The sequence below is a fragment of the Primulina tabacum genome, chromosome 4 (assembly GCF_025594145.1).
Source record: "Primulina tabacum isolate GXHZ01 chromosome 4, ASM2559414v2, whole genome shotgun sequence".
Lineage (NCBI taxonomy): Eukaryota > Viridiplantae > Streptophyta > Magnoliopsida > Lamiales > Gesneriaceae > Primulina > Primulina tabacum.
The window spans coordinates 40,100,096-40,115,183 of record NC_134553.1 but is presented as its reverse complement, the minus strand read 5'-3'; the positions used below and the strand labels follow the sequence as shown (position 1 = coordinate 40,115,183).

The window sequence follows — 15,088 nt, the reverse complement described above, 5'->3', positions numbered from 1 at the left end:
TAAATATTTTTAAAATAAAGATTGTTTTACATAAGAGTCAATAAAATCTAAGTCACAAGTTAGTTCGCTGAGCATCTACTTTAACACTAGTTTCTTTGTGACTTTTGTTATGAGATACTTTAAGCGATGTCGGTTTACAGAAAAAATTTTACTGGATAAAAATACAATAGTTGCTAGCCCATAAAAGAAAATGTTCAATTTGTATGTATCTTATTCAGTTGAATAAGAAAGCTTGGGCTTGTGTATGTTGCTCGGTGATCGTCTTGCATAATGAAATTCTGGTTGGTTGACCGCCTTTCCTCGCTTTTTAATTCATCCATACACTGTATTCGTGAATAATTAATTAAATTTAAGGTGAGTTAGCTGCGCAATGCTCCTTGTTGACTTGGAAAAGGTTACATTTCTCAATTGTTTTTTAGTTGATGTGGAAAGACATGCTAGAGATTTCATGGAGGCGGCAAAAAAGTTTCAGCTCTACTTTATCAGTTTGCAGCGTGATGATCCGCCTACAAGAGAAGAAACCTTAAGGAAGGTAATGTTAGGACCATAAGTCCGCAAAAAAAATTTGATTATTTATTACTTGCAATAAAAATAACACTAGAAAACAATGAGTATTAACAATCTAGAACACTCTTTACAAAAACAAAATTCTCACTACCGTCCAGCTATTCGCCTCACTATTTATTCCATTTTCTTTATCTCCCTCTTCTAACGGCTCCACTATCCTAACGCACCTTCCTTTTGTACTCGGTTTGGAGGGTTAAAAGGGCTTGTGGCCATAACAGATAACCCGAGGAAGTAACTATGATTGTCATGATTAGATTTTATGGATATCGTCTAGTAATATTATTTTCAGGAAATTGTTATGATGGAAGAAGAGTTGAAAGTAAAGGCCGAGTTGATTAAGAAGAAAGAGAAACTGATTCAAGGATGGAGGTCTGAGTTGAAAGAGCAATTCGATAAACACAACATTGAGTTAGAAAGAGTGTAAACAATTATATCTCGATAGTACATGTTTTTTTATGATTGGCCCTGTATATTATTGTTGAATGAAAAACATGACTGTGCCAACCTTACCGTTAACTTGATCTTTTGGAACAAGAAATTTCAACATGGTATCAGAGCTAGGGGGCATAACTTTGATCCTTTAGGGAAAAAAAATCTTATATGTTTCTTATGTTAGTCTTGAGAATTTTTGTTATCTAATGCCTGATCAACATGAACATGTGTTTAACTGAAATATTAATTTCGAACATACTTCTTCGTTTTCTCCTTTATTCTTCCGGGTGTGTTCATGGATAAAACCATAATTTGGCTATTTCCCCTGAGTTGAGCTTTAGTTTAAGTGAAGTAGTCTTGCTAACTGAGGGTACTGCATTGAGAAATAACAAGTGTGGGAATTCAGGACTCAGGAATCCCCAGATGCTTTTGTTAATCAAATCTGAGGTCTATGAAGATGACTCAATTTCAAATGAAACACTAGTTGTATGAATGCTTGTGAGAGTGGTATTAACTGAAGCGCGGTCTAAATGAATCGTGTTTTACGAGCTTTCATTTAGAACACTTGTAGTTTCATATTTGCTTCACTGAAGTTTATTTATAGGCACTGCATTTGTATACAGGCAGTGGCTTAAAGCTCTATGGCAACAAATGATGTGATGTTGGATTAATTAGTCTTTTTAACATTATCTGTGATGTTTTTAATCATCATGAAGCCTTCTATAGCAAGTAAATTTCAATGTTATTTTTATGTCAAATTTATTATTATATTGAATATTTAGATATTTATGTCTATATGTTTCAGATTTTCATTTTAGGTTGTAAATTTAAAAAGTTATCATATCACCCTCGATCTGAAAAATCAAGAAAATATTGTGAAACATAGTAAAAAAATTTTAAAAACATCTTACTTGAATATGAGTTTTCTGGAAACTTCGGTTCTCTCTTAACACAAAACACCAATATGATAAACATAGTCGCACAATTTTTGTTAAGATCATATATTTTCGAGAAATAATTACAACCTACGAAAAACTAATTCACACTTTAACAATTATAAATATTTTAAATTAATTGTGTACGTATTTACATAAAAACTGATTTAAATTTGTAGCAACGAAGAAGTTTTCAAAGTTGGTTCAACCCCCTACCTTTGGGTGGATGAATGGAGGGGAGGCAACTTTGACGAGGTCTACAACACGTTTACTTCTTCTATCAACTCTCATAACATAGTAATTAAGAACAAACCGTTTCCTCATATCCCTTTTAATCTCATCTCACGTGATTATAGGGTCTTCTTCACATCATCTCCTACCCAATACCAATTTATCTCACCAAGTAGCGGCATAGTTGGTAAACTCACTACAAGCTCGTTTTACTTTCATACCTTCCGTATAATCCCGGCTCTCAAAAACACACTTCATCCTCTCCTCCCAATAAAAATACTCCTTTGGATCTGCTTCCCCACAGAAAGTCTCATCAGCTTCTAAATCTACTGCCACTACAAAAAAACAGAAGGCATAGTGATTATTTTGCTTTACCCGTCGCTATATAGCGACGGTTTATAATAAAACCGTCGCTTATCAAATTAAGCGACGATTAAATAAAAACCGTTGCTACAATAGCGACGGTTTTTCATAAACCGTCGCTACTATTGCGACTGTTTGATAAACCCGTCGTTATTTTGTGCGACGGGTTTTTTACCCATCGCAATATCCGACGGTATCGTATTCCACCGTCGCACATGGCGACGGGCAAAAAACCCGTCGCACAAAATGGCGACGGGTTTGTCGAACAGTCGCAATATTAGCAACGGGTTATATACAAACTGTCGCTAATATAATAGCGACGATTAAAAATACACTGTCGCTTAATTCGATAAGCGACGGTTTTATTAACTGATCGTCGCTATGTAGCAACGGTTCAACCAAACTCGTCGCTATAATAGCAACGGTTTTGGCAAAAACCGTCGTCGATCTAGATCGGCGACGGTGTTTACGAGAACAGTCGCTATTATAGCGACGGGTTTAGTTGAACGGTTTATTAAAAACCGTTGCTATGATTCTATATATACCGAGCTTCGCGAACATTTTCTTAAACGATTTTTTGTCTATCTCTAGTAGTAGTTAAACTCTTATCAATTTTTTTGAAGTTTCGTTTTTTCATTTTATACTAACAATTTTTCGTATTTATTTCGTAGATTTGCTCGTCGGTGCTATCTTCCAGCGTTACGTGGAGCTGCATATCTTCGCGCAAATCAGGTTTTAAATTTTTTTTGTACCGAAAATTTACTACATAATATAAATTTTGCGTAATATTTTTTTTAATGAATTTTATGGATACAAACCGTCGCTTCTTAAACGTCGATTTTTTAAAAAAACCGTCGATTAATATAGCGACGGCTTTTTTAAAACCGTCGCTTCATATAGCGACGGTGTTCTTCAAAAAAACCGTCGCTTCATATAGCGACGGTGATCTTCAAAAAAACCGTCGCTTAACGTAGCGATGGTGTTTATATATCTGTCGCTTAATGTAGCGACGATGATGAATAATACAATATATGAATGATAAATCAAATATGTGGATGTCATAATGTTGTACAACTCCAACTGTTTGTAGAAATTGAGCCAAACATTTGCTAAAACAAAAATGTGTAATCAACCAATGTTTTATCAATCGCACCAAAAGGTGCTACTCTTACGAAGATTTGAATAAAATAATGATCAAAATGGAATGTATTAATATTGGATGATAAATAACTGTTCTCTCGATTTTAATAAAATAATGATCAAAATAGATTGTGTTAATATTGGATGATAAATAAATGTTCTCTCGATTTAACTGAATATTTTAAACTCTATAATTTTATTGAAAACTTCTAGAAAACATTAAATATGCCAATGTTTAAAATAATTTTGACATAAATAGATATTATAAATTTAAACATAAATGGATATAATACATCTTTAAATTGAAATTTATTACTTCATGTTTAAAATAGTTATCATATAAATGTATATTTTAGACAATTAATTAAAAAAATTTAAATCGTCGTCATCAACTAAAAAGTTTCTCGCTTACAAGAATGGAACTGAGATAATGGCACGCCTAAAGCGTGACATTTAAGAAGCACGACTTCATTTTTGATAGAGCGAGACAATTAAGAAGCACGACTGCTAATTTGAACGCTCACATAGCACAGGCTCTCGCTGGCACAGTTCACACCCACCAATTTGGAGGTAAATGACTCCTCCTTCACATGGTGAATTGCTATTTTTATGAATGGAGTGATTTCCCATGTAGAGGACATATTTATGGCAGACAGAGTCTTGTAACTCATCTTGTTACCCTTTCTGTTAGCTTCCGCCACGGATAATCTGCTGTCTGCATGCCACGTGTTTGTTGATATGTTTCTTTGATCATTCCGTTGTTTCTTTTATTGGGTTCCTTCATTTCATCCCTCAACATGGATTCAATTGAAATTTTATTGCTTTTATGGCGAATCGTGAACTTTATATTTTAATTTCAGTCGCCCTGTGTTTTCTCTGCAGGTTGTGTATTGGTTTGTTTGAAGATTGGTATGGCTGAAAGACAACAGCATGAATCTTTAAATGCCACTGATCCTTCGCCGAAGGAAGACATGATATCCTACGTGATGGCGTTGGAAGCCGCTTCGGTACCGTGCTTACCTGCCATAGAACTTCAAGCAATTGACCGTTCTCCCCATCCTTCTCAAAAAAGTAAGTTACCATCATGCTTGCGTGTTTTACTTCTCCTTTTGAATAAAAGATTTGTTTTTTCCATTTATTCTCTGGTTATGAGAACGGGTTGAACACAGAAGGTCAAGGAAGACGGTGATGCAAATGGTTGACACATGAATTGAGGAAGTTAATATTTTCTGCTTCAGACGTGAAAAAAATTAGTATATTAGGTAGCAATCTAATTATCTATAAGTGTTTTCAGAGTGGGAAGTAGATCTAGTTGTTGAGTGCAATTTTCTTGCATATCTGCGGGTAAGCGGAAATTTTAAAAAATTTGTTTTGACGTTTCTTGGGCGTCATGTGATTTAAAACTATTAATAAGGCGTTTAAATTTGATATATCTTTTGGTATTTAACGCTGACTCTAACTATCCCGGTGTTTAGGCGGTAATAGTTCTTCTTGTAAATATTTGCGAACTTTCTTCAATCTTCTATTCAGACATATGATTAGAGACTTCATTTCCTAGATTGTACTAGAAATCTAGGAGAAATTCGTGTCGAGATTAGATCGCCATAATTGGATAACTCCTGGCGGTGTGTGGGGCGGCAGTAGTGTAGCGACGGTGCACGGTGGCGTGTGGAGTTGCACGGTCGTGCCTCTTCCCAAAGGGGAGCGCCATTTTTTTTTTCTTTTCTTAAAGTGGAGAGATTGAGAAAATCTAGACTTGATTTTTTCTTGTTGTGTTTATTGTGTGTTAATCAATTCTTTGATGACATGTATTTAATAAACTTATTATTTCAATCCTACCAAGATTCTATTCTTATCAAGATTTTTTATTTCCATTATTTTAAAAAGTCTCATTGGTTTTTTTTATTCTTGAAAATACCATGCATATTCAACTTTTGATAAATGCATGATATACATACATACATATATATATATACACATATATAAAATTAAATAATCATTATGTAATTAATTAATTCTAGACTCTTCTAGGATATTTAATGAGAATGTTATACTTATTAGTTAATATCACTAATTTATTATTTAATTAGTATATTTTAAATTTATTAAATAAGTAATTGTGAACTCATCATAATCCCGATTGACGATCAGACATTGCTGATATATCGAGGGTATAAATTTCGTTCATATAAGGAAAAATGAAAATTTCGATTGATTCATTTTTGGCAGCTCCTACATTTGTGAACTCCTTCATTAAAACAAGATGTTTCATTCCCCTAACTGAATTAGCAGTCTGCAATCATTGGTATATCGAGGGTTGCAAATCAATTCGATAACAATTAGATGTATCTTTGAGTAATAATAGTGACAACATATGTGCAGCTAAGAAAACACATTTTCCTAAAGTACATGTCCTTCTCTGGACGGAGACTCCTTGAACTATTAACTCATCATATCACATAGGATATCTTCACTCATAGGCAAACGATGAATCTCCGGCTAAAATGCATAGATTCCTACGTGTTTCGAAACGACACCCAACCTCGCCACCTATTAATCTTCAATGGAGTCGGTAAACGGACCAAAGTGCATGTTGTTACGTAGAACTTCCATGTTGTCCCGGGTGAAAGGACTAATCATGTACAACCATAAATGCGGATTATTCTACTCGATAAGTGATAACCATTTGGACAGTTCGAAAGATAGTTGTTCAATGCCTCATCAACTGATCACCCATCTTTATGAATGAACACCCACATGTACTTACCAATGAAATGTGGCATTTTCATCTTAGATGTTAGTTTCAACCTCGAGCGTCCTTTATCCTTGTATTAGGTGGCTGAATCAACTAGGAATATAGTACACTTCCTAATGAATTTCATGATCCACTTGACTCATGGACCTCATGGTACTTATAGTAGATTCAAAGATTTTATTTATGCTTGCATTGATATATCTACAAAATAAATTTCATAATTAGATAAAGTCATAAATATTTTTAAAATAAAGATTGTTTTACATAAGAGTCAATAAAATCTAAGTCACAAGTTAGTTCGCTGAGCATCTACTTTAACACTAGTTTCTTTGTGACTTTTGTTATGAGATACTTTAAGCGATGTCGGTTTACATAAAAAATTTTACTGAATAAAAATACAATAGTTGCTAGCCCATAAAAGAAAATGTTCAATTTGTATGTATCTTATTCAGTTGAATAAGAAAGCTTGGGCTTGTGTATGTTGCTCGGTGATCGTCTTGCATAATGAAATTCTGGTTGGTTGACCGCCTTTCCTCGCTTTTTAATTCATCCATACACTGTATTCGTGAATAATTAATTAAATTTAAGGTGAGTTAGCTGCGCAATGCTCCTTGTTGACTTGGAAAAGGTTACATTTCTCAATTGTTTTTTAGTTGATGTGGAAAGACATGCTAGAGATTTCATGGAGGCGGCAAAAAAGCTTCAGCTCTACTTTATCAGTTTGCAGCGTGATGATCCGCCTACAAGAGAAGAAACCTTAAGGAAGGTATTGTATAACCCGTAAATTAGACTATGTATAAGCCATGCATAATTCCTAGTATTTAAATTAGAATTATTTTATTTCATGAGTATTTAATTTCTTTTCTTTAAATTTAATTATTTAAAATTCCTAGAATTAATTGTTAGCTTTTCAGTTAATTAAGTGAGGCCGGACTGGAGTTGGAGTAAAGAGATAAATTTTAATATTAAGAAAAAATTCCTAGAATTTATTTAAGATAAATAATAAGTTAATTTTAATGTAAAAGAAAGTTTAGGAATTTAATTAATTATTTAGAGATAAGTAGTAGATAAATTCCTCTGGGTGCAACAATTAATTAAAAAGCCTAAATTTTAATGTATGACCAATAGAGATAGGTTAATATAAACTTATTTTATTTAAATATATGACCAATTAAAAACCCTAAGACTTTTGAGCATCCAGTCTGTCCTAAATGCTCACGCCGCCATCCTGGAGCATGTATGTATGGCTCAGGGAAGTGTTACAAGTGTGGTAGCCCAGACCACGTGCTGCCGCAGTGCCCTCAGAAGAACCTGCCTACCCAAGGCAGGGTTTTTGCCCTTCATGCGACAGAGACAAACCCGGAGACAATGCTTATGACAGGTACCTTTAAGCTTTAAGTACTATTTGAATTTCAATGTCTTGGGAATCGGGATTAAGATTTTGAACTTAGAAATTGTTATAGGATTGCATTCTCTATTCGGTATTATTTTCGGAATTTAAGTTAGAAGAACTTTGGCCTTCACATGACTATAAGTAGTTCTTGTAAGTATTGGGTTCAACTTGACGTTCTACTTTCAGGGAAAATCTTTATAGCGGGATCAGCTACGAAAGCCCTGATAGATTCAGGGATTACTCATTCCTTCATCTCGGAGATCTTTGCTAATTTCCTCAAGATCAAGACCATCGGGCTAGATGTAGCCTATTCAGTAGTATTTCCGTCTGGTGAGGAGATGGCAGCTACCAATGTGATCTGAGACATAGATCTTGAGCTGCATGGTAATCTTGTTTATGCGGATCTGATCGTGTTGCCGATGCCAGAGTTTGACATCATCCTGAGGATGGACTGGCTATTGAGGAACAGGGCGTTGATAGACTTCCAGTGGAGATCTGTTCTAGTCCGACCGCCTGGGATGGAACAGTTCTTATTTGAGCCAGACAGATACTTTCCATTACCGCGCATTATACCATATGTTCAGGCTAGGAAGCTCATGCATAGAGGGTGTCGGGCATTTTTAGCGACTTTTATATCTGTCCCTGAGGCACTCAGTCAGTCAGCCGCAGATGTTCCGATTGTTAGAGACTTCTTAGACGTTTTTCCTGAGGACGTCTCTGGTATGCCACCCGAGCGAGAGGTGGAGTTTTCTATTGAGCTTATGCCAGGTATAGCTCCGATCTCGAAAGCACCGTACCGATTAGCACCGATAGAGATGGCAGAGCTTAAGAAGCAGATTCAGGAACTTTTAGACAATGAGTTCATTCGCCCGAGTTTTTCACCATGGGGCGCGCTAGTATTATTTGTGAAGAAGAAGGATGGTTCCATGAGGCTCTGCATTGATTACCGGGAGTTGAACAGGGTTACAGTAAAGAACAAATACCCACTTCCGAGGATTGAGGATTTGTTTGACCAGTTGCAGGGAGCCTCAGTATTCTCCAAGATCGATCTTCGTTTGGGTTATCATCAGTTGAGGGTGAAGGACGCCAATGTTTCCAAGACTGCTTTTAGGACTCGTTATGGCCACTACGAGTTCCTTGTGATGCCGTTCGGTCTGACGAACGCGCCGGCGATCTTCATGGATCTCATGAATCACGTATTTCAGCCGTATCTCGATCAGTTTGTGATAGTGTTCATAGACGACATTCTCGTCTACTCGAAGAATCAAGAGGATCACAGCAGGCATTTGACCACAGTGTTGCAGACCTTGCAGAAGCATAAATTATTCGCAAAGTTCAGTAAGTGCGAATTTTGGTTAGAGAAGGTGGTGTTCTTAGGCCACATTGTTTCTAGCAGTGGCATTGAGGTAGATCCAGCGAAAGTCGCAGCAGTCATAGATTGGGTTGTGCCGCAGAATGCATCTGAGATCCTGCAGTTTTCTTGGCCTGGCAGGGTAATATCGGAAATTCATTCAGGGATTCTCCTCTATCGCAGTTCCACTCACAGCATTGACCAAGAAGAATGTGAAATTTGTGTGGAGCTATGATTGTCAGAAGAGCTTCGATACTTTGAAGCAAGCTCTTATCTCAGCACCAGTTTTGGCCATGCCGTCATGACCCGGTGAGTTTGTTCTGTATACCGATGCTTCGAAGCTCGGTCTTGGCGTAGTATTGATGCAGCATGGGAAGGTGATAGCATACGCTTCTCGACATTTGAAAACCCACGAGAAGAATTACCCTACCCATGATCTAGAGTTGGCCGCCGTGATATTTGTCTTGAAGATTTGGAGGCATTATTTGTATGGAGAGAAGTGTCAGATCTTCACCGACCACAAGAGCCTCAAGTACTTCTTTACGCAGAAAGAGCTGAATATGCGTCAGAGGCGATGGTTGGAGCTTGTGAAGGATTATGATTGTGACATTAGCTACCACCCGGGTAAAGCTAATGTGGTTGTTGATGCATTGAGCAGGAAAGTCGCAGTGATGGCACATTTGACGATTCAGAAACCTCTTCAGTTTGAGATGCAGAGGTTTGGCCTAGAGGCATATCCTCGAGGTAGAGTTCCCCGTCTATCTACCTTGATGATTTAGTCCTCTCTTATTGACCGTGTTTGCAGTGGTCAGGCAGCAGATGAGCAGTTGGACAAGTGGAAGCAGAGAGATGAGGCCAAGGGCAGTGTGTTATATACAGTCAGCGACGGTATAGTGAGATATCGAGACAGGATGTGGGTTCCTAGCAGTGATACTATCCGAGCAGATATTCTATCAGAGGCCCACATCTCGCCAGTACTCTATTCATCCAGGGAGTACGAAGATGTACAGAGACCTGCAGTTATTGTATTGGTGGCATGGAATGAAGAAGGACATCAGACGTTTTGTGTCCGAGTATCTGACTTGTCATCTTGTGAAAGCAGAGCATCAGAGACCAGCAGGTATGCTCAAGCCCCTTCCTATTCCCAGTGGAAGTGGGAGAATGTTACCATGGATTTCGTGACCGGATTGCCAAAGTCAGTCAGAGGATCAAATGCCATCTGGGTGATTGTTGATCGTCTTATGATTTCTATTAAGACGACTTTCACCATGGTTCAAGTATGCAGAGTTGTATATCCGGAAGATAGTCCGACTTCATGGTATCCCAGTTTCTATCGTATCTGACAGAGATCCTAGATTTACTTCCTCATTTTGGAAGAGTTTACATTCGACTATGGGTACGAATTTGTTGTTTAGCACATATTTTCACCCACAGACAGATGGTCAGTCAGAGCGAGTTATTCAGATTTTGGAGGATCTTCTCCGTGCTTGCGTTATTGATTTCTCAGGGAGTTGAGAGTCGAAGCTGCCATTGGTGGAGTTCACCTATAACAACAGTTTCCAGTCGTCTATAGGTATGGCTCCGTATGAAGCACTGTATGGCCGTAAGTGCAGATCTCCTGTTCATTGGGATGAGGTAGGAGAGATAGCAGAGTTGGGTCCAGAGATTATTCAGCAGACTGCTGATGTAGTAGTCAAGATCCGTGATAGGATAAGGACTGCTCAGAGTAGACAGAAGAGTTATGCAGACCAGCAGAGGAGAGACCTAGAGTTCGCAGTCGGCGACCATGTCTTTGTGAAGATAGCACCAATGAAAGGTGTTATGCGGTTTGGGAAGAAAGGAAAGCTCAGGTCCGAGATTTATTGGACCGTTTGAGATCCTCGACAGAGTTGGGACGCTAGCTTATCGTGTTGCTCTTCCGCCGAATCTGGCCGGAGTACACAATGTGTTCCACGTCTCGATACTGAGGAAGTATATGGCAAATCCTTCGCATGTTCTGAACTTCGAGCCGTTGCAGCTTACTCCGAACCTGTCTTATGAGGAGAGACCAGTGCAGATCTTAGACAGACAGGAAAAGAAGCTTCGGAACAAAATGGTGCAGCGAGTCAAAGTCAAATGGCTCAACCATTCAGAGGAGGAAGTTACGTTGGAGTCTGAGCCAGAGATGAGGAGTCGTTATCCCGAACTATTCGGTGAGTTTTAATTTCGAGGACGAAATTTCTTTTAAGGGGGGAGGATTGTAGAACCCGTAAATTAGACTACGTATAAGACATGCATAATTCCTAGTATTTAAATTAGAATGATTTTATTTCATGAGTATTTAATTTCTTTTCTTTAAATTTAATTATTTTATGCAGTAGTTTAATTGTTAGCTTTTCAGTTAATTAAGTGAGGCCGGACTGGAGTTGGAGTAAAGAGATAAATTTTAATATTAAGAAAAAATTCCTAGAATTAATTGTTAGCTTTTCAGTTAATTAAGTGAGGCCGGACTGGAGTTGGAGTAAAGAGATAAATTTTAATATTAAGAAAAAATTCCTAGAATTTATTTAAGATAAATAATAAGTTAATTTTAATGTAAAAGAAAGTTTAGGAATTTAATTAATTATTTAGAGATAAGTAGTAGATAAATTCCTATGGGTGCAACAATTAATTAAAAAGCCTAAATTTAAATATATGACCAATTGAGATAGGTTAATATAAACTTATTTTATTTAAGAAGCGGTAATTTAGCATGTTAGTAAATATAATTTAAAAAGTTGTCATGCATGCAAGGATAATTACTCTCCTTAATTAAGTTAGTAATTCACTAAACTATTTAATGGGTAGAAAAAACTCTAAAGAATTAAAATACAAGATTTAAGAAATATTTCCCCTCCATTTTATTTACAATTTTCGGCCAATGCATTCTAGAGGATTTAGTTTTGATTTACAACTCAAACTTTGATTCCTTTCCATACCCATTTCATGGTAAATAATCCCTTCAAATTTTATCCCCACTAATCAATATTTAAACAATATTTCCACCCATTTTTAATTTAAAATTTTCGGCCACCACTCCTTTGAAGTTAAAATATTTTAGCAACCTCAATTTTGTTGTCTTCCTTAATCCTTTCTTGGCATATCTAATTCCCTCATTTTAAATCCTCAACAATTTATAATTAAGCAATATTCCACCCCATTTTCAAGAGTTAAATTCGGCCACCTCATTTCTTAAAAGATTTAAATTTTATTTGGCAACTCAACATTTGATACCATTCCTTATTCTTTTCTTGGGAGATAATTCTATCACAATTAATCTTCAACAATTAACAATTAAGCAAATTCTTCTACCTTATTTTTTTGAATGAAAATCTCGGTCACCTCACCATTCAAATCAAATCATATCACACCTTATTCCTTATCTAACAAACACTAGGATAGAATGATTTGTCTTGCCATTCAAACCTCAAATTTATTTAGTAAACTTCCTCCCTTCATTCCTAGCCACCCTCTCCACCATCCCTTCGATAGTTCCAGTAGCTCACCAGCAGAAAAATGAGAGAGAAAGCGAGTAAGAAAGAAAAGAAAAAAAAAAAATCCGACTCCGTCGTGCCGCGTTCGTCGCATTTGTTTGTTTTATTCAAAACAAAATTTCCAGGTATGTTTATATCATCCTTTGCTCTTCATTCAAGTCATATAAATATTTTAAAACCTTACATGTTCATGATTTAAGAGTGGAAATCGAATTTGACAGCAACTTTATGCAAAGAAAAATCTCCACAGTTTTCTCGGCCATCTCTATGCTTCACAGTTTCATTGTTTTTGATGCCTTCAGGTGGTGGTCCGATTCCAGGCTCAAGGCTGCTGTTAGACATGATATAGGGGTGTTTAGGAAAGGATTTGTCCATTGGTGTGAACCCTTTCGCCCCAGCAAAATCGTTTTTACAAGCAACACTCCATGCTGAAATTTTTGTGTCTCGATTTTCTTGTTTGTGTTGTCTAAGGGAGAATTCGGACCTTGGCTGCCCTAGGGGTTGTAGCTATGGTTAGAACCCCTCCTTGACATGTTTAGGACATGACAAAGTCGGCTTTTCAGGGCTTGGTTCATGGTCCCATCAGTTTTTAAAACAAACAAGGAAAATGTCCCATCTGTTTTCAAAATTATGCATTTAGTTGGCTTTCGGATTTGAGGTTGTTATGGATCTTGGTGGGCTTTTTAGCCCTTAGCTATGGTTCATAAAATACCTCATGATGTCTAGGTCATGCCACGGTTGATCAAATGGCCACTGGAATGATGCATGACAACAAGATCAAGCGCCACACCCCACGCGTGCCTTATGCGTTCTCGGGTGCAACGTGCTGATGGTTTGGGTGTTGGATTGGATTGTGGTTGGCCTAGGACCCTTAGCCATGGTTCAAACCACACCTTAAGATGTTGGAAAGAGGCTCTGGTTGGTGGTTCAAGCCCCAATGACCAATAGTCTCGCAAACGAAGCAATGCAATCGCAAGTGCAGTTGCTGGAATTTTCTGGCAGCAACTTGGTGCTTCGGTTCGGAGGCTCGTTTGAGTTCTTGGTTGGCTTTTAGCCTATGGCCTTGGACTAGACAGTACCTCATCAAGTTAGGAAGGTCATGTTTTTGGCCGTTTGTGATTCGGCCAAGTTTTGAGGTCGTACGAGAATTTACGGTGTAATGTGCCAAAGTGACTCTCGAAAGAGCATTTTATGTTTTGGCCTCCATTCACCAAAATTTCGGCTTGTACCATTTTAGGAGCATTATTTCATCATTTTAGGCGTATTTTAATCATGACTAAATGATGGTTCGGTGTTGGTACGGGTTGGTACGGAATCATGATTAAATTCGAAGTCGTTGGGCGTAATTGCCTCGCTTTTTTTTTTTTTTTGAGATCAATTACAAAGTTTGGTCAAGTTAAATCATTTGCATATTTTTCATGTTAGATTTAAGTCGCAGCGAGCCTTGGAGCGATCCAACCCAATCAGTAAATTTTTTACAGGATATTTAATGATGTTATTTAATTATATTACGTGCAAAATATTTATTTTGAGATTTATGCGATATTGCTTGTGGTCACTTTACTATCATGGGATTATTACTTCACCCGGTCATCAGTTACCAGGTCAGTTCAGTTTTGTACCACCCAGTATACTGTGGCATTAGTCTGATCAGACGATTATTATTTCACCCGGTCGTCAGTTACCGGTCAGTTCAGTTCAGTTCAGGGGCCACTTGCGTAGACCATAATCTCACCAGAAAATTATTGCAAGCTATTTCATTACAGGGCTCCAAGGAGCAAACATTTCCACTTATGATATTTTCAGTTCAGTTATTTACGTATTATAATTACTATTGAAATGATATTTTACGTTACATCTCATTACAAGATATTTTCACTTGCATGCGATTTTATTATTTATTTACTTGTTATTTACGATATATGCATGCTGAGTCTTTAGACTTACTAGACTTGATTGTTATAGGTACTGACGATGATGGGACCGAGGGCGGGGACCACTGAGCTAGCTTGGGTCGGCAGTAGTGGAACCCGAAGGACCACATTTTTCAGCAATTATTATTTTATGATCAAATATTTTTATCTGTCGTTGGATTATTTTTAAACGGTTATGTTGCAAACATTAAATTCTTCCGCTGCCATTTTGAATATTAAACTTTATTTATAAGTTTAACTTATGAATGAGACATTTTAATTATTTTAAAAAAACAGTTTTTAATTTTTCCGCAAATTTTAAAACACGAAATTAGAGATCTTTACAGGTAATGTTAGGATCATAAGTCCGCAAAAAAAATTTTGATTATTTATTACTTGCAATAAAAATAACACTAGAAAACAATGAGTATTAACAATCTAGAACACTCTTCACAGAAAAAAAATTCTCACTACCGTCCAGCCATTCGCCTCACTA

The 15,088-nt window shown here is 36.9% G+C and overlaps 2 protein-coding genes across 3 annotated transcripts in view; both read left to right on the top strand.

Annotated features, from left to right (window-relative positions):
- Positions 1 to 15,088, top strand: part of LOC142543257 (mediator of RNA polymerase II transcription subunit 28-like) — a 48,320-nt gene that overhangs the window by 21,486 nt on the left and 11,746 nt on the right. The window contains exons 3-4 of one of the 2 annotated variants that reach the window (XM_075650401.1): positions 420 to 532; positions 857 to 1,027. In XM_075650401.1, coding sequence (XP_075506516.1) covers positions 420 to 532; positions 857 to 991 — 248 coding nt within the window. In that variant the 3' untranslated portion in view covers positions 992 to 1,027. The other variant, XM_075650400.1, reaches the window with a different exon arrangement.
- LOC142543259 (mediator of RNA polymerase II transcription subunit 28-like) lies at positions 3,115 to 15,047 on the top strand. Its single transcript, XM_075650403.1, has 4 exons — positions 3,115 to 3,260; positions 4,551 to 4,739; positions 7,077 to 7,189; positions 14,940 to 15,047. The coding sequence occupies exons 2-4, from the start codon at positions 4,580 to 4,582 to the stop codon at positions 14,955 to 14,957; spliced, it is 291 nt and encodes a 96-aa protein (XP_075506518.1). The 5' UTR covers positions 3,115 to 3,260; positions 4,551 to 4,579; the 3' UTR covers positions 14,958 to 15,047.